Below are 17,458 nucleotides of genomic sequence, written 5' to 3'. Positions count from 1 at the left end.
GTGGCCAGTGCTCCAACCCAGTGTTCAAGGGTCTGCTGTTACCGACTGGAGTTACCCCTGAAACTCGAGCTCAGGCTGCACTGTCCTGGCCGCCGCTCCCTCACGGTTTCTTCCGCAGCCATGGGCCTGGCCGCCCTGGAGGTCATGCAGGCCGTGCAGCGGACCTGGACCAGCTCGAAGGTGCGCATGAACGGGAAGACGCGGCTGATGCAGTGGAGGGACATGTTCGACATCGCGGTGAAGTGGAGACGGTAACCAGCATTTGCATGACGGAGACGAGGTCTCCTCGCCCTGGCCAGTGCTGCTCAGTGGATAGAGCCTCGGCCTGCGGACCGCAGTGTCCCGGGTTTGATTCCTGTGAAGGGCACGTACCTCGGTTGCAGGCTCCTCCCCGGCCCGGGCCTTGGTCAGGGCTCGGGAATGAGGCAACCACTCATTGTGTCTCTCTCACGTCGATATTTCTGTCTTTCCCTCTCCCTTCCACTCTCTCTAAAAATCAATGGAAAGAATATCCTCAGGTGAGGATTTTAAAAAGAAAGTCTCCTCAACAGGTTTCGAGTTCTGTTTTATTTCCTAACGAGAAGCCTCATTCACTATATGATCCTCTCTAAATTTGTCAAGTATTGCTGGCATCATTACACTCATTTACTATTGACAAAATAGGAGTTATCATGTTTCCACATACATTTTTTTAAAAAGTATTTTAGAAAAAGCAGTCTCTCTTTTTTTAGAAAAAATATGTTTTTATTTATTTTAGAGAGAGGAAGGGAGAGGGAGAGAGAGGAACATTGATTGGTTACCTCCCTTGCCCCCGTCGGGACGGCGCCCACAGCCTGGGCGTGTGCCCTGATTAGGAACAGCAGTGGCACCTTCTGGTGCGTGGGAAGGCGCTCAGCCAGCTGAGCCGCACCGGCCAGAAGAGCAGTCGTTTCGAAAGAGCGGGCGCCTGTGGCCTTTGCATGGACTTCGGCGCGCGTCCCTACAGCTGCCGTGTGTGCCGGGGCGCGCGTCCCTATAGCTGCCGTGTGTGCCGGGGTGCGCGTCCCTATAGCTGCCGTGTGTGCGGGGGTGCGCGTCCCTATAGCTGCCGTGTGTGCCGGGGTGCGCGTCCCTATAGCTGCCGTGTGTGCGGGGGCGCGCGCGTCCCTATAGCTGCCGTGTGTGCCGGGGCGCGCGTCCCTCTAGCTGCCGTGTGTGCCGGGGTGCGCGTCTCTATAGCTGCCGTGTGTGCCGGGGCGCGCGTCTCTATAGCTGCCGTGTGTGCCGGGGTGCGCGTCCCTATAGCTGCCGTGTGTGCCGGGGTGCGCGTGTCTCTATAGCTGCCGTGTGTGCCGGGGTGCGCGTGTCTCTATAGCTGCCGTGTGTGCCGGGGTGCGCGTGTCTCTATAGCTGCCGTGTGTGCCGGGGTGCGCGTGTCTCTATAGCTGCCGTGTGTGCCGGGGTGCGCGTCTCTATAGCTGCCGTGTGTGCTGGGGTGCGCGTCTCTATAGCTGCCGTGTGTGCGGGGGTGCGAGTCCCTATAGCTGCCGTGTGTGCCGGGGTGCGCGTCCCTATAGCTGCCGTGTGTGCGGGGGCGCGCGTCCCTATAGCTGCCGTGTGTGCCGGGGTGCGCGTCTCTATAGCTGCCGTGTGTGCCGGGGTGCCCAGCTCCGGCGTGGGTCACGGATGATACTCACTTTCATGAGAAAGTGCTGCTCTGCTCGTGAGCCTGCCCTGACTTCCTCCGTGGCTCAGTCGGGACAGCTGGTTGGAGTTTGGTCTGCGCCACCGCTTTCTCCCCGCTTGTGCAGACGGTGTTTTCTTGTTAACGCGTTGGGACCTTCCTGGGCGGTGGAAGGCCTCGTCTCTCACACGCTCTGTTTCACAGGATTGCGGACCCAGACCAGCCAGTGCTGTGGTTAGATCAGATGCCGGCCCGCAGTCTGAGCAGAGGTTTCAACAACCACATCAATTTAATCAGGTAGGACCCCCCCCCGTGCATCTTCTCTGTCTTCATCGGAGTTCATTCTCAATGGTGGGCCTGGAGACCATGAGAGGGCCATGGCTCCTTTCCTGGTGACCTGGACGAGGGCCGGCACGGACCTGCTCTGCCGTGCAGTCCTGGTTGCAGTCTCGCAGCTGGTCCCGCTGCGGGAGGAAGCACGGTCCCTGGGAGGCAGGGGAGTGGTTAGGAAGCTGTGTGATAGCTCAGGTGAGCAGGTACCCAGGCCTGGAAGCTGTGCAGAGTGAGTTGGAGGGGAGAGAGGATGCTGCGAAGGTAGGATGAGGAGCGCTGGTGGGGGGTGGACACGGGGAGAGCAACGGGCCACAGGGAGACGTCCTGTCTGGCTCAGGTGTGTGGGTGTCCCAGGAGGCCAGGTAGTGACAGGACACAAAGGGGGTGGGCATAGAGCTGGCAGAGTGTCGATGAGTGGGTTCCTGTTGGACTGTTAGGAACTCGAGGTTTGGGGAGTCTGGGGAGCAGTTGGGTGTGTGCATGTTGCACACACGTAGGCTGTGTCTATTTTCTTGTACATGTGCATGGCAGTCAGGTGTGTACATAGGTGTGTACATGTTGGACATGTACGTCAATCAGATGCATATGTGACACCAATCGGGTGTGTACATGTCCGTGGAGTGTGCACATCACCGTGTGGCTGTGCATGGAGTTCTGGGGGGTTTAAGATTGGGGGTGGGGGTGGGCGTAGAAATGTGAGAGAAATCCTTTAGGGCCGGTAGTGGGGATGGTGGGCTGCCTGCGGGTGGACATCAGGCCGGAGCAGCAGCAGCGCTGTCAGGAGAACGGGGAGAAGGCGTGTCGCTGGGAAAGTGCAGGGGTCCCGGGGAGGGAAGAGGCACGGACGTCTGAGCCTCGTGAAGCCCTTGAGGACCTTCCTCCCACTCGGGCATCTCCAGGGCGGCACCTCCCCCAGAACCGGCGGCACGAGCTGACAAGCAGTCCTTGCCGCTCCGTGCACTGGTTGCAAACGGGTGGATTTCCTGTAGGTGTGGCTACCTCATCCTATTCGATTTCTTGTTGTTCTTTTGAATTAACTTGGACATTCGATATTGTTTGGCATCTATTCCTTTGTAAAAATTCTTTATTGTTTTCCTTACAGGGGGCAGGTGATAAACATGAGATACCTGGAGTATTTTGAGAAAATTCTTCATTTTATTAAAGACAGAATTCTTATTTATCACGGGTAATCCTTTACATTCTTTTTCCTAGTGATGGATTGATTTCACATCTTTGTTATGTTTCTGAAACTTGAAAACTAAGCCTATTGACGTAGTAAACAAAGTGTATTAAATGTTTACATCGTGTTTGGAATCATGAAGCCTTTCATAGTGACTTGTCAACCTGCTTCTTCATAACTTAACAGACTGCATGGACCGCAATGTTGTGGCTTTCCTAGTCTCTTCTCAAAGGCAGGATGCTTCTCTGGCATCCTTTATAAGGGACTTCAGTCTTAGTATCTATTCTTCTCACCGGAGAGGGAGGGAGATGTAAAGACATAGTTATAACAGTGAACAGAACGCTGGAGAAAAAAAATTCTGAATGAGTCATTATCACCAAGTAAATACAAAATTGATATAAAAACCTAGCAGGGAAATAAAAAATTAATAAAAAACAACAACACCAACCTGGCAGGTACTTCTGTGTGAGCAAAGAAAAAGCATTTGCTTCTAACTTCAGAGTTGGAATCGGCGAATGAGGTTTCATGGCCACACAGGATGCTCGTCCAATCTGCTTCTCCGTTTCCTTCATTCCCCTCTGTGGGCCAGACTCGTTCAGATTAACCCTTCCTATTACTTAGAAACTTTTGCTGTGGCCCAGCGAGAGGCAACCACACAATTACTACGTTTCTGTGTTGATTTTAGTCCCGTTTCTCTCTCTCTTTTAGTGCCAATAACCCCAAAGGCTTGTTGGAGGTGAGAGAAGCCCTGGAGAAGGTACACAAAGTGGAAGACCTGCTTCCGATCATGAAGGTAAGTTTACCCTCAGGTCCGCAGCACACCTTCGGGAAAAAGTAAAGCTGTAGCTTTCTTGGAGTCGCTAAACGCCATGTGTATTAATATTACGTTGTCAGTGTCATCAGGTTTATAAAGTGCGCTGCCCGAAAACCCTCGCATACCCACGCTGCGTAATAACCAAAATAAAGTGAAACTCAGGCATCGCTCTCAGGCATAGAAGCAGGTCTGTGAGGAAGCAGTCGATGTGGGAGACAGAAGGAACCTTAAAAATACACGCAGGTGAATCCTGCTTCAAGCATGTGGTGACTTGCGTCTCATGATCGACGCTGCCATGGGTGACAAGGTTCTCTGAAATGGTGAACCACGCTCTGGAAAGTTCCAGGCAGTACATGGTACACCGCTTCCTCAGTGTATGTGCTGCTGGCAATCCTGGAAAATTCCCTGCATATTAAAACTGTAACGGGAGTCCCAGGCCTCGGTCATTACTAAGTTATAACTGGGTTCTCGTCTCCGGGAAAGTCCAGAGGGGCATCGGGTAGTCTTGGCTCCCACCCACCTCATCGCTGTGGCCACCAAACGCCCCGTGAGGGCAGAACGGCTCCACCAGGGCTGCTGGGATGCACCACTCAGAGCACTGGCTGCCTCTGCCTGTAACCTCTAGTTCCCGGGCGGGTTCTAGGCAGGACACACAGTCAGCTTAGGGAGGTTTTAATATGTCAGACTTGTGTCGGCTTAAAGAGGAAGCGTGCTGGGCGCAGTGGCTCAGTGCAGCCGAGAGGGGCCAGCTGGCGGGATCCCTGGAACATCCTGGCCCGTGATCTGCCGAGTCGGTGTGGGTCCAAGTTCCCCGTTGCAAATGTCACTGGGAACACTTTCCAGGACAATCAGACGCGCTCGGGAGGCGCGCAGCACGGGCACGGTGTTGCTCTGAGTTCGGGTGTCGGTGCAGCTCTTCCGATCAGAGTTGCTGCTGCTGATGAGCATAGAAGCCACCCAAACCCAAAGCAGCTCCAGGAGTGAGCGGCGCCCTGGCCGGGCCGGGAGCCGGGAGCCTGCGGTTCTCTGTGGCCTCGTGGGGGCCCTGCGGGGTGCGAGCTGGGCCCGGAGTCCGTGCTGGGGCCTGTGCTCCCTCACTGCTGGCTGGTCTGTGTGTCCGGGACCTCGGTGACCTTCTGGGAGCACGGGCGTCGAGTCCGCCCCGCACAGCGGCGGGTGTGGGTTTACAGTGACTTGTACACGAGTAACATGAACTTTCTTTCCCCCGAAAGCAGTTCAATACTAAGACGAAGGATGGGTTCACGGTGAACACCAAGGTCCCCAGCCTCAAGGACCAAGGGAAGGAGTACGATGGCTTCACCATCACCATCACCGGCGACAAGTACGTGCTCGGCCGGGTGGGGCCGTCGCTGGTGCAGGGAGTGGGCTGTGCTCTGTGCTGGTTGCCACGGAGACTCCGCAGCAGCGCTGTCCCTGTCCCCCGAAGCAAAACAAGGCCACGTGTGGCCATAAACAGTCGTTTCTTCAGATGACAGCCATAGTGTTAACACGGCAGATGACTCCTCACTGTGCTGTGTAACAGCCTTCTCGGTGCTGAGGGTGATGGCTCAGGTGGCGGTGCCCCTTTGGGCTCTGGGAGTGCTTTGTGGGGAAGGCTTTCACTAATAAGACGAACAGAGCTGAGAGACTGGCAGATGGAAGGCCATTGCAAGTTCTTCTAATGCAGGTGTTAATGTATTACAAGAACAGTGCCTGGTGTACAACATTTAGAATACACAGATAAAAATAAAAAAACAGAATACGCAGATAAGCACAGATTAACAAATACAAACCCTGAAGTTCTTTTCTTTAGGAACCGATTATGTTGTGCATATTGCTTTTCTATCCTCACCATTGCTTTATGGCATGTCCCATGTCCTGAGCGTGTGTAATAATTGCTTAGTGTTCCATTTCATGGAAGTTGTTGTTTCCCGCACTACTTTTTTTTTGTTATTGACCATTTAGGGGGTGTCCTATTTTTTTACTCGCTCAGTAGCCCCAAAGGGGCGTTTTTACTAACTACTAGAGGCCTGGTGCACAGACTTGAGCACATTGAAAGGAAATTAATTAAAAGGTGGCCGGCCAGGCGGGACTGGGCAAGACGGGCCTGACATCCCCTAGAGCAGCCGTGGGCAAACTACGGCCCGTGGGCTGGATCCGGCCCGTTTGAAATGAATAAAACTAAAAAAAAAAAAGACCGTACCCTTTTATGTAATGATGTTTACTTTGAATTTATATTAGTTCACACAAACACTCCATCCATGCTTTTGTTCCGACCCTCCGGTCCAGTTTAAGAACCCATTGTGGCCCTCGAGTCAAAAAGTTTGCCCACCCCTGGGTTAGACCCAGCAACTTCCGTATTGTGAGAAAACGGCATCCCATGGCCTCTTCCTCATCCGTGTGGTCAGAAAGGTGGGGTGGCCCATCCCTCACCCGTGTGGTCGGAAGGCGGGGTCCGCTCGCTGTGGGGCCTGAGCCACGTCAGCGTGCCATTTGCTTCCTTTCTGACTCTCAGTTTGGCTCTGGGTTGTAGCGCCCAGGCCTCTGACTCGCGTTCTTGTATTTTTAGGGTCGGCAACATACTATTTTCTGTGGAAACTCAGACCACAGAAGAAAGGACGCAGTTATATCACGCGGAAATCGACGCCCTCTACAAAGACCTGACGGCCAAGGGGAAAGTGCTCATCCTCTCGTCGGAGTTTGGGGTGGGTGTGTGCGTCCCTCTCGTCCATGCTGCCCGCGCTTCTCTGTAAACGTTAAGCCTCTGCCCTCTCATTGGGATGATGCATTTTATGCTTGAACCAGCTTTCACGGTCCTGTACGTATTTTAGATGTGCTTATCGAGACGGTGCCCATATTTAGTAACTGCAGTCACTGGGGAGGGGGAAATGGATGTATATTTACTATATTATCATACGTTTGGGTTTTGTCATGATTGAAATGAAAAATGTGGCCCCTGATGAAAGTGACCTTTTCTGGTCTGTGACCTTGTCCCTCCATTGCCCACCCCAACGCAAGGGGGGCTCCCTGGAGGCAGGATCTGGCCTGTCCTCTGGATGTCTGCGCTGTCCCTGGGCTGAGAGTCTGAGGACTCCATCCACGTCCTGGAACAGGTGCCCGTGGCCCCTCGAAGGCACCTTATTTCTCTCGCAGTTTTAATCAGTTACTTCTTATAATTAAGCATCTAAGTTTTATACATAATTAAGCATATTTACCACCTAAATCTCTATGCAGAGGTGGCTTACCAGAATCTTTTGAGGTAGGGAGGCTTGTCAAGAGCATAATCGATACTAATAAGTGCTTTATGTTCATCTCGATGTATATTCTGACCTTGCAAATAGCATTAAAGAGGTAGAGATTTGTATGCTTATCAGAAACGTTTGCAGTTGTAAAAACAGCTGGGAAGGTCGGCTCTAGACTGGACTGTGCACCCTTTTGTTAGCAAAACTACAGGAGAGCACCCGGTGTCAGGAGTGGGAGCAGCTGCGGGGGAGGAGTGGCCTATGGGGACATCAGGTGTCAGGAGAGGGAGCAGCTGTGGGAGCGGAGTGGCCTATGGGGACACCAGGTGTCAGGAGAGGGAGCAGCTGTGGGAGCGGAGTGGCCTATGGGGACACCAGGTGTCAGGAGAGGGAGCAGCTGTGGGAGCGGAGTGGCCTGTGGGGACACCAGGTGTCAGCAGAGGGAGCAGCTGCGGGGGAGGAGTGAGGTGACCCTGTTCCCAATGGGTTCTGATAAAGACTCAGTCTGTCATTGGTGTGTAAGCTCACGGGCATGTGTCTTTTTTTCCTAGGAGGCTGACGCTGTTTGCAACTTAATCTTATCCTTAGTTTATTACTTTTATAATTTAATGCCACTCTCTCGAGGATCCAGGTGAGTGCTGTCCTATACTTTAAAAGGTTTCACATGGAAAAACATGTTTTTTTTTTTTTTGCTTACACTGCCCTCTGTGGGTGTGGGTACAGAAGTAACCCTAGTCAAAGACCAGAAGCCTGCCTTTTGGTTTTTTCAAAATCCACCCCCACATTATGTCCGTGATCTACCACATCACCGAAAATAATTACTCAAGAGTCCTGATGTTGTGTGCTGGAGTGCTCTGGCTCGGGGCTCATTCGTTCCACGAAGGTGTATTGAAGGCCTACTGTGTGCAGGCTTCGTGCTCCTTCTACCTTAATTTTCATATTTGCCCACACTGTCACCCACCCTCTTCTCTCTCCCCCAAATTTTGGCCATTAATTGACCTGTAGCCCTAATGTTTTATACTTCTGAGCCACCCACCATTCTGTACTGCTTTTACCATGTGAATAAATTCTGGCTCATGAGCCCTTCAGAGGTTTAGATGTCAGTAACAAGGGAGGTGTCTGTAGGGTGCCCAGTGCTGCGTGCATGTCGCTGGCATGTGCTGTTGTTGGCACCTGTCTGTAGGAGCCCGGGCCAGGCCCCATCCTGCCTCGTCCCCTCCCTCCCTCTCTGCCCTGCGGAACCTCTGAGGGTCCTGCCCCCACCGCCTCCCACCTTTCCTCGCATCCCCAAGTCCCCCCAGGCCGCTCCCTCCTGCTGTGCCAGCCCAGGCCCTGCCGCCTCCTCCGCCTCCTGCGCCTGCCGTGCCCTCTGTGGGGTCCTCCCTGGTAGGGAAGCCCCGGCGACTCCTGTCCCAGGGGCCCGCTCACCCCGCTTAGTTATCTGCGTCCTGGGCTGCCTGGGTCGGCTGGAGCGGGCACACGCTCGGGCGTCACAGAGATGCGAGAATCAGGAGTGAGTGTGTTCGGTGCCAGGAAGGAGACGGACACAACGTATCGCTTTTCAAACGCGCTGGTGGCACTGGAGAGCGAGTTCTGTTTTTCTTCTCTGAAGGCCAGTTTTTAATGCTTAAGCGATAGGATTAACCTGGATCTACCAAGTATATTGTCAATACGCATGTGACAGCCAAGCCACGTGAAGCTGTTAAATATAAACAGACATATTTTCTAATCCATTGTCCCCAGGAATCGGAAACCTAAGCGGGAAGAAGCGTCCTAATTAAAAGAAGGCTTTTATCCTCAGAAAAAGAATGTTCTCGGTCACATTGACCCTTGCATTTTCCATCGTAGATCCTTTTGTAGTAGTAAGTTAGTCTGTACCTTTTAAACCAAATGAAAGCAACCTTACGTTCAATGTTCAGAGGCTTCTTAAGAGAAAGAAAATGTCATCTTTACGACGGGAAGCCCGGTGAGCGGGGGAACTGACCTGTGCTTCCTTTAAACAGTGTGATCGCGTACTCGGTGATCGTGGGGGCGCTGATGGCCAGCGGCAAGGAAGTGGCCGGGAAGATCCCCAAGGGCAAGGTAGGTGGCGGGCCCGGGAGCATGGCCGTTCCAGCCGGGCTGTGGCTTGTGAAGACCCGTGAGGGGACCAGGTGTCCCAGGGAGAGCCGCACCTCATGTCTCACCCGCTCCCTAACACTCCTTCTCTCTCAGCTGGTGGACTTTGAAGCCATGACAGCCCCTGGTTCCGAGGCCTTCAGCAAAGTAGCCAAAAGCTGGATGAACTTGAAAAGGTCAGTCCTCTCGGGGTCCACAGAGGGTGTTGAGCTGACGGGAGAGAAGGGGCCGTCACTCCCGGGGCTGCTGCCGCTGAGGGGCTGGGACTCGCTCGATTCCCCGAGTTCCTCTCACAGAGTGAGCGTGCAGGGCAGGTGGTCTGCGGTCCTGGAAGACCCCCTTCAAGGGGGAGTGTGTGGGTGACAATAATGAATACAGACGCTGTGAAGAAAGTTACAAACGTCTTTATTATTTGTGTAACCAGACAGCCAGCTCTCGTGGCTCGTGTACTGCTCACCCCCGCCCCTCTGGTTCCGTGCTCAGGAGCGAGGGACACTGAGCTGAGCCCGCGCAGGCCGAGTCCCCGTGCAGCCGTGGCCCGTGCAGTGGCGCTTGCACGGCTCTCGGTTCCGAGCAGGTGGGCGTTGTCCTCACTGAGGCGTCAGTGAACAGTGCCTGACGCCACGCGACCGGCCGCCTCCGCCCCTCCTGGCTCTGCTCTGTGGAAGCCGCAGGAGAGTGGGCTTGGGAGGAAACCGCTCGCAGATGCCTCGACCGTCAGCAAAGATTAAACCAGCTCCCTGTGGCCACACGCACCCTGCTCCTTCTCCACGTTTTCCCATGGTAACCTCCACGTGGCGCCTTGCACATCTACAGGCCACGGCGGCCACTCTGCCAGCCGGGCGGTGGTCCCAGCTGTGAGACGGAGCCCCTGTCTGCGGACACTCTGGTTCCGTCTGTGCATCCGTTAGCCTCGCCACGCGTGTCTAGCGGCCCCACGTTCTCCCGGGATACCCTTGTTTCGGGTTTCCTGCTCCACACAGGTGCCCGCCCGTGGGACGTGTGCACCTCACGGCCATGTGCAACTCAGTTTGAATATTTTTCCCAAAGACTCGGATTGAACTTGTGAGCAGCTCATCGCATGAGCCTCTGGTGCCTCGGTGCCTAGGGAGGGTGTGTCCGCTCCCAGCTCCATGTTTTTGTAGTAACTGTCACCACATCTGTGGGCTGTTGGAAAGTGGGTGTCACAGTAGGAAGGAAGACAGCATAAGCTCTGCCTTTTTTGTAAAAGTGTGTGACTGCTCACACCCCTCCTGTGTTTTTCCTCTTCAGCATTTCCCCTGCTTACAAGGCCCTGCCCTCCGTGTCGGAGACGTTCCCCACGCTGCGGTCCATGATCGAGGTGCTGAACGCCGACTCCTCGCCGCGCTGCCTGCAGCAGCTCTAGCCACGCTGCGGGGTTGACACAGTAAAGGGCGGACTCGTGCTTCTTAAGTTATTTTTTAAAACGTGGAATTACAAAGAAATTAGGTCCTTTGTTACTTTTGATACCAATTTTTGATAGGAATTGAATACTTGAAATCGTTCTCTTTACTTTCGGAACCAGAACAGAAATCATGAGAGGATTTGGGGGGAGGGAAGGCGTGTGTACTAGCCAGTGGCTTGCTGGCTTCCGCTTAAAAGTCCTACAGCTCCTCCCTCACAGCAAAAAAGTTTACTTCACAACCAAAAACTAATAATGAAAAGGAACAGAACCAGTGGCAGCAGGAGTGTTTGCCTCCCTGTGCAGGTCTGCGTTTTCCCAAAGTTTTTTTTTTTAATGCACATCGTGCCGGGCGTCTGGCTCCGACTCCTGTGACCTCACATGCCGGCTCTCCGCTGGGGCTTCCGTGGGGGTGCCGGCCGTCAGCGCCTGCGCGGAGCCCGCAGCCGGGAGCTCAGCTTTGAAGGTGCGGACGGTCTTTGCCAGCAACCAAAACACTGAATTATCGAACCATGTTTTTTTTTTTCCTCTTTGTTGGGAAAAATAAACAGGGGTGATTTCTCTGAATCACTGGTGTTAGACACTGGATCACGTATGCTTTTATTTTGTGAACGAGTTTCACTTCAGGCATAAGAGCATTCAGAAAAGTACTGACGATTTTTTGCAGACAGGGTACATGACCGTGAGTGAAATGGGCTCATTAAACTTGCCATTTCCAACTCGTCTTCCTTTGTTGATTTTGGTTGAAGAGCGAACCTCTTCCCTGCGTTCGGTTACTAGTGTTTGTGTTGGCTGCGCTCATGGTAGACAGGTGTCGCTGCTTTTCACGTTGCAGGCGAGGGAGCTGAGGTGCAGGGAGTCCTGACTGTCCAAGGTCACCAGCTGTTGAAGGGGGTGGGGGCCCGGATTCCAGCTGGTCCTCTGACCCCAGGGCCTGCCCACCGTCGTCTGTGGACCCACGACTCCATTCTCAGGTGCTTAGACTCAGAAGAAGCTTAGCGCCGTCCATGGGAGCCTCTGTGTGTCTGTCTGTGTCTTGCACTCAAGTCCTGACCCAGCGGGTCTGTCCATCTGGTCTGTGCCCCTGAGGCCGGGAAGCCCAGAGGGCTGCCTCCCCTGCTCTGCAGGACGCAAAGCATGAGGTTAGAGAGAGCAGGGAGGAACATTTTTTGTTTTGCTTTTACTTTTTCCTCTTTTTGCTTTTTACCTCAAAGTCAAATCCTTCCATTTTATCCAGGACTTTTCCTCACTTTATCACCAGCCCTTTGAGCTTTTAAATCCCGAGAGACCCATTTGTCACTTGGTGAAATGGTCCGAATAAGTGAGCTGCCTTTCTAAGAGATGACACTTTCTAATCCCCGTTTGCATGTCTGAGGCTCCTCCCCTTCCCTTTCTCTGCTTTGCCTCGTGTCCTCAGAGTGCCCAGCGGGTTAGAAATCACGAGAGGCAGGACGGGGTTCATGAAAGAGCAAGTCTGGAAGGTCCGTGCGTGAGAATCATGAGTGCCGGGAATCCCATCTGTAGCCCCAAACATCTGCAGCCCCCACCTCAGGTGTGGCCGCCCTACGCCAGGATGCTCTAGAAACCGCTAGGATGCTCTAGAAACTGCTAGGATGCTCTGTGAGCCGCCAGGATGCTCTAGAAACCGCTAGGATGCTCTGTGAGCCGCCAGGATGCTCTAGAAACCACTAGGATGCTCTGGAAGCCGCCAGGACGCTCTAGGAACCGCCAGGATGCTCTGGAAGCCGCCAGGACGCTCTAGAAACCGCTAGGATGCTCTGGGAGCCGCCAGGATGCTCTAGAAACCGCTAGGATGCTCTGGGAGCCGCCAGGATGCTCTAGAAACCGCCAGGATGCTCTGGAAGCTGAGCAGCGTTCTTGTTTAGACCCCAGGACCAGGAAACAGGATTACCATTGAGTGCTAACCCGAGTCAGACAACAGCCACCGAGCCTGGGGCTTCTGCCTCTGCCAAGCGGCTTGAATCACTGCACTTTCCAGGAGCCGTCCTCTGGTTTAAATTAGTCTGGAAAATTACCCGGCCTCCCTCCGCCGCTGGGAGGAAAATTCCACTTGTGCTCCGGGTCCTGGGCCTACACACGTCAGCTGTGACGACAGCCTGTGCCCCGCCCCGTAAGTGCAAGCCGGGGCCCTGGTGACCCCTTGCAAGTGGATCTGCTTGCCTCGTGCCCCTGGCAGCTCTCGTATGAAGTGTGGACTTGCTTCCTAGCAAGAGTTCTGTCCAGTCAAGAGCCTCTGGACCCAGATTCAAGAAGCTTCCAGCCCTGTCAGTGTGGCTCAGGGGTTGAGCTTCGGCCCATGAACCAGGAGGTCACGGTTCCATTCCCAGTCGGGTCACATGCCTGGGTTTCGGGTTTGATCCCCAGTAGGGGGCGTGCAGGAGGCAGCTGATCAGTGATTCTCTCATCATTGATGTTTCTCCTCCCTTCCAGTCTGAAATCAATACAAAATTTTTTTTTTTTTTTAAATGCCATCAGAGGACAGAAGGGCCTGTTTTGAGCCTTGTGTGGCTTTGCCTGGAGAAGGCGATTCTGTTCCGTAGACATGAGGGTGCTGCGCCACTGTTCCGACTTGGTGACAGACCATGGTTGACTCCGTGATATTTCTCCCTACAATCGGAAAAATACCCGAGCCCCTTAAACATTCAACGACGTTTCTGCCAAGAGTAAGTCTGTCAGATCATCTTGTCTTTCCCTTTCTCCTTGTCTCGGTCATGAACTCAACCCTCCAACCACACCATGTACCGGCTGGTCTTCTACATCAACCGGTTCGCCCTGGCTGGTGTGGCCAGTGGATAGAGCATCGGCCTGCAGACTGAAGGGTCACGGGTCCCATTCTGGTCAAGGGCATGTACCTCGGTTGCAGGCTCGATCCCTGGCCCTGGCCAGAGCGCATGTGTCTCTCTCACATTGCTGTTTCTGTCTCTCTGTCTCTCCCCTTTTTTCCACTCTAAAAATCAATGGGGAAATATCCTCAGGTGAGGGGATTAACCAGCACAAAAATATAAACCAGGCTCACTCCCGCCCCCCGCCCGTCCTCTCTGGGGGTGGGAGTGGAGCTCAGAGCCAGGCAGGGCAGCATCTGGAATAACCAGTAACAGATGCCGGGCTGAGTCATCGTCCTCGGGCCTGCCTGCATCCGGGCAGAAAGTGTCTATAAGGGAGGCGGCTTCATCCGCCAGCACACGCACTGCCCGGCCCCGTCACCAAGAGGCGGCTCCCCAAGACGATCATGGATCATCGCTTGCCACGGTGCCCGGGGTTTCATGTTCAGTTTCCGAAACCGGCTGGTACTGTCCGAGCTGGTCATGGGCTGGGAGAAACAGGGCCGGGTTGCTGGCTCTGTGGTTTTCCATGATCTCGACGGTTTCTCCACGGGGCACTGGGCTCGCAACCTGTTTGGGAAAACAGATTCGTTCCCCAGACATCTGTTTGTGTGTGTGTGTTTGTGTGTGATTTGATATATTTTTATTGATTTCAGAGAGGAAAGGAGAGGGAGAGGGATGGAAACACTAGTGACGAGAATCCTTGTTCAGCTGCCTCCTGCACACCCCCTACTGGGGATCCTGAGGCCCGAGCCGGCAACCAGGGCATGTGCCCCAACCAGGAATTGAACTGTGACCTCCTGGTTCGTAGGTCGATGCTCTACCACCTTGCCTCGTGGGCCGGGCCATTCCCCAGACACCTGTACTAACAGCCTACATGACATGTGGCCGACACTCGGCTGTACCATTGGCACGTTGGGATGGGCAGCGGAGAGAGAAGAGGAGCCATGGCCTGATCTTCAACTAGAAGATAACGGTCCTAGGATAGCCATCCATGAGCCCAGGGACGTGAACATGACATGTGGGTGAACACGTCACATACAGCACACGCATGGCCAGTGGACGTAGAGTCCGAGGGGTTCATTGGCCCGAGGGAGGGGCTTCCCCAGGCCTCCCCTCTCTCATATGGCTCCCAAAAGGTTGCAGATACCATCCCCATCTTGTTTTTTTAATATCTATAATATATTTGTACTGATTTTAGAGAGAGGGAGAGAGCGATAGAAATATCCATGATGAGAGAGAATCCTGGATCGGCTGCCTCCTGCACACCCCACACTGGAGGTCGAGCCTGAAACCCGGGCATGTGCCCTGACCAGGAATCAAATGCTGACCTCCTGGTTCATAGGTCGACGCTCATCCACTGAGCCAGGCCGGCCGACCTATCATCTTTATTTAGATGACCTGCTCACCATGGGACGAACACACGGGAAGTAGCACCCTCTGGGCCCGGCCAAAGGGGCTCAGTTGGCTGAGCATAGTTCAAAAGGTCACCGATTTGATTCCCCCGTGAGGGCACATGCCCGGTTGCTGGCTCGATCCCCAGTAGGGGGTGTGCAGGAGGCAGCTAATGGATGTTTCTCTCTCCCTCTAAAAAAAAAAAAAAAAAGGCTCGCTATATTAATTTTTACAATTCTTAACACTAGAGCCATCTCACTATTTTACCTTATTACGTATTTGGAATTTGTCTATTTTTATTTCTTCCCTGGAGTGCATGAATATGTATATTCATTCCCCAGCAGTTTCAGCCAAGTTCTTTAATTCCCCGAGTTTCTTGTAACCTGGAAGGAGTCTTCCTTTAGTTACCCCTCATCTTCCAGATCCTGGGCTTGACATACTTTTTGGCTGATGTCCTTGAATTGTGTCAGGTCATCTTTATATCACTTCTCTGGCAATAGATTACATTTGGTCTGAAAAGCTTAATCAGGTCATGCTTTTTTTGAAAGCAGCATTTGTTTGTTGCAGCTGCTTTAAGAACCACAGGGGGCCCGGTTTCTAATAGCACAGAACATATCCTATGTGAATTTCAAAGCAAGTTCCAAGATGTCAATTAACTCTCAAGAACACATTTTATATGCCACTCCCTATTAAAGAAGGATTCCCAGAAGAAATCAGTGGGACTCAGGTTAGTGTACTGGACCTATGTAGCAACTTAAATCCTATATAATAAAAGCCTAATATGCAAATCAATTGAATGGCGGAACAACCGGTTGTTATGATGTGCACTGACCACCAGAGGGCAGGTGCTCAACACAGGAGCTGCCCCCAGCTTGCAGGCCCTGACTGGTGGCAGCGGCAGAAGGAAGAGCTGATGAGCAGGTGGCTCCAGGCCAACCAAGGCGGGTGCCGGCGCCCCCCCCCCCCCCCCCCCCCCCCCCGTTGCCCCACAGATCGGCCCTGATCACTGACCAGGCCTAGGGGCCCTACCCATGCACAAATTCCATGCACTGGGCCTCTAGTAGAGAATAATCCCCAAAAGTTCTTCTTATCCTTTTGGCTTCATACATAGTCTTCCACATACTGTGCAATCCGGGCTGTGATCTGGTGGCTGTTCCCAGGATATCATGCTGATAACATTGCTGATAACATTGTCTTGTATTACAGAGCTTGCCACATGCATGACATTCTAAAAATATTTTCTTAGACTTTCTGGGCCAGAAGATGATAAGGCCATTTCACATTTAAAACAGAACTTTGGCCCTTGCCGGTTTGGTTCAGTGGATAGAGCATCAGCCTGCGGACTGAAGGGTCCCAGGTTTGATTCTGGTCAAGGGCACGTGCCCAGGTTGTGGGCTCGATCCCCAGTAGGGGGCATGCAGGAGGCAGCGGATCAATGATTCTCATCATTGATGTTTCTATCTCTCCCTTCCTCTCTGAAATCAATAAAAATATATTAAAAACAGAACTTTGTAAGTTATCTGTACAATTGTGTTCAGAATTATCCAAGTGTTACTTTGAAAGCAAAGGAACAGCCAAAATGCAATTTTTTGATTTAAGAGATGATGCTTAATTCTCATCTGAGACGGGTTACAGTCTTGTTCAAATCAGCCAGATGGTAAAATGGATAAGAGCTCTGTATAATTTTTAAAAATATATTTTTATTGATTTCAGAGAGGAAGGGAGAGGGAGGGAGAGAGAGAGAGAGAGAGAGAGACTGGAATATCAATGATGAGAGAACCATTGGTCGGCTGCCTCCTGCACACCCCACACTGTGGTTGGAGCCTGCAACCCAGGCATGTGCCCTGACCAGTCATCAAACTGTGACCTCCTGGTTTATAGGTCAATGCTCAACCAGTGAGTCACGCAGGCCGGGCTCAGTGTAATTTTGATTTTTGAGGTCTGGGCCACATCTCAAAATGACCAACCAGGCCCCCACTGTTGGGGTGTCTGCCTAGGGAAACTGGCCGCCCCTCTCCATGTTGTTTGCAAACATTCAGCGGCTGAGTTCTGCTTTCTGAGACTCCAAAATAAATGTCATTTCACTTGTGGCATCAGAGAAAGCAGAGGCCTGGCGGCATCTCGGGGACCTCTCCATCCACAGCGACAAAACACAGGGCAGGTGGCTGGCCCTGCGGGAGGAACTCCCACCTGCAGGGACCGCATTGTGAGCTACCTCCCACTTCATTTTTCTCTTCAGGAGGAGCGGGAACTAATTTTCTTTTTAAGACCCGGGACACTAGTCCATGTTGTCCCTTCCGTCTCCTCGCTGCCCACTGCCCACCGCCCACCCCTCCTGTGTCAGCGCCCGGCGCCAGGACAATGGCCCAGTGTCCTGGGCTTGAAAAGCAGAACAGCCGGGCCAGCGTGGTCAGTGGCTGAGCGTGGACCTAGGGACCAGGAGGTCA

General features: G+C 53.2%; 1 protein-coding gene across 10 annotated transcripts in view; it reads left to right on the top strand.

Moving 5' to 3' along the window:
• TTC13 (tetratricopeptide repeat domain 13) overlaps positions 1-11,492 on the top strand; it is a 45,087-nt gene extending 33,595 nt beyond the window's left edge. For 6 of the 10 annotated variants that reach the window (XM_070401052.1, XM_070401051.1, XM_070401049.1 and 3 more), the window contains 10 exons: positions 119-251; positions 1,868-1,960; positions 3,099-3,182; positions 3,885-3,969; positions 5,223-5,332; positions 6,560-6,695; positions 7,784-7,863; positions 9,236-9,314; positions 9,447-9,526; positions 10,623-11,492. In XM_070401052.1, coding sequence (XP_070257153.1) covers positions 119-251; positions 1,868-1,960; positions 3,099-3,182; positions 3,885-3,969; positions 5,223-5,332; positions 6,560-6,695; positions 7,784-7,863; positions 9,236-9,314; positions 9,447-9,526; positions 10,623-10,737 — 995 coding nt within the window. In that variant the 3' untranslated portion in view covers positions 10,738-11,492. The remainder of the gene's footprint in view (positions 1-118; positions 252-1,867; positions 1,961-3,098; positions 3,183-3,884; positions 3,970-5,222; positions 5,333-6,559; positions 6,696-7,783; positions 7,864-9,235; positions 9,315-9,446; positions 9,527-10,622) is intronic. The other 4 variants (XM_070401053.1, XM_070401050.1, XM_070401047.1 and 1 more) reach the window with 1 other exon arrangement.
• The last annotated feature ends 5,966 nt before the right edge of the window (positions 11,493-17,458 follow it).

This window comes from Myotis yumanensis, unplaced genomic scaffold (assembly GCF_028538775.1).
Source record: "Myotis yumanensis isolate MYYU_CA2020_CCGP unplaced genomic scaffold, mMyoYum1.0.hap1 SCAF_22, whole genome shotgun sequence".
Lineage (NCBI taxonomy): Eukaryota > Metazoa > Chordata > Mammalia > Chiroptera > Vespertilionidae > Myotis > Myotis yumanensis.
The sequence above is the reverse complement of the archived record's forward strand: the minus strand, read 5'-3'. Positions and strand labels throughout refer to the sequence as shown.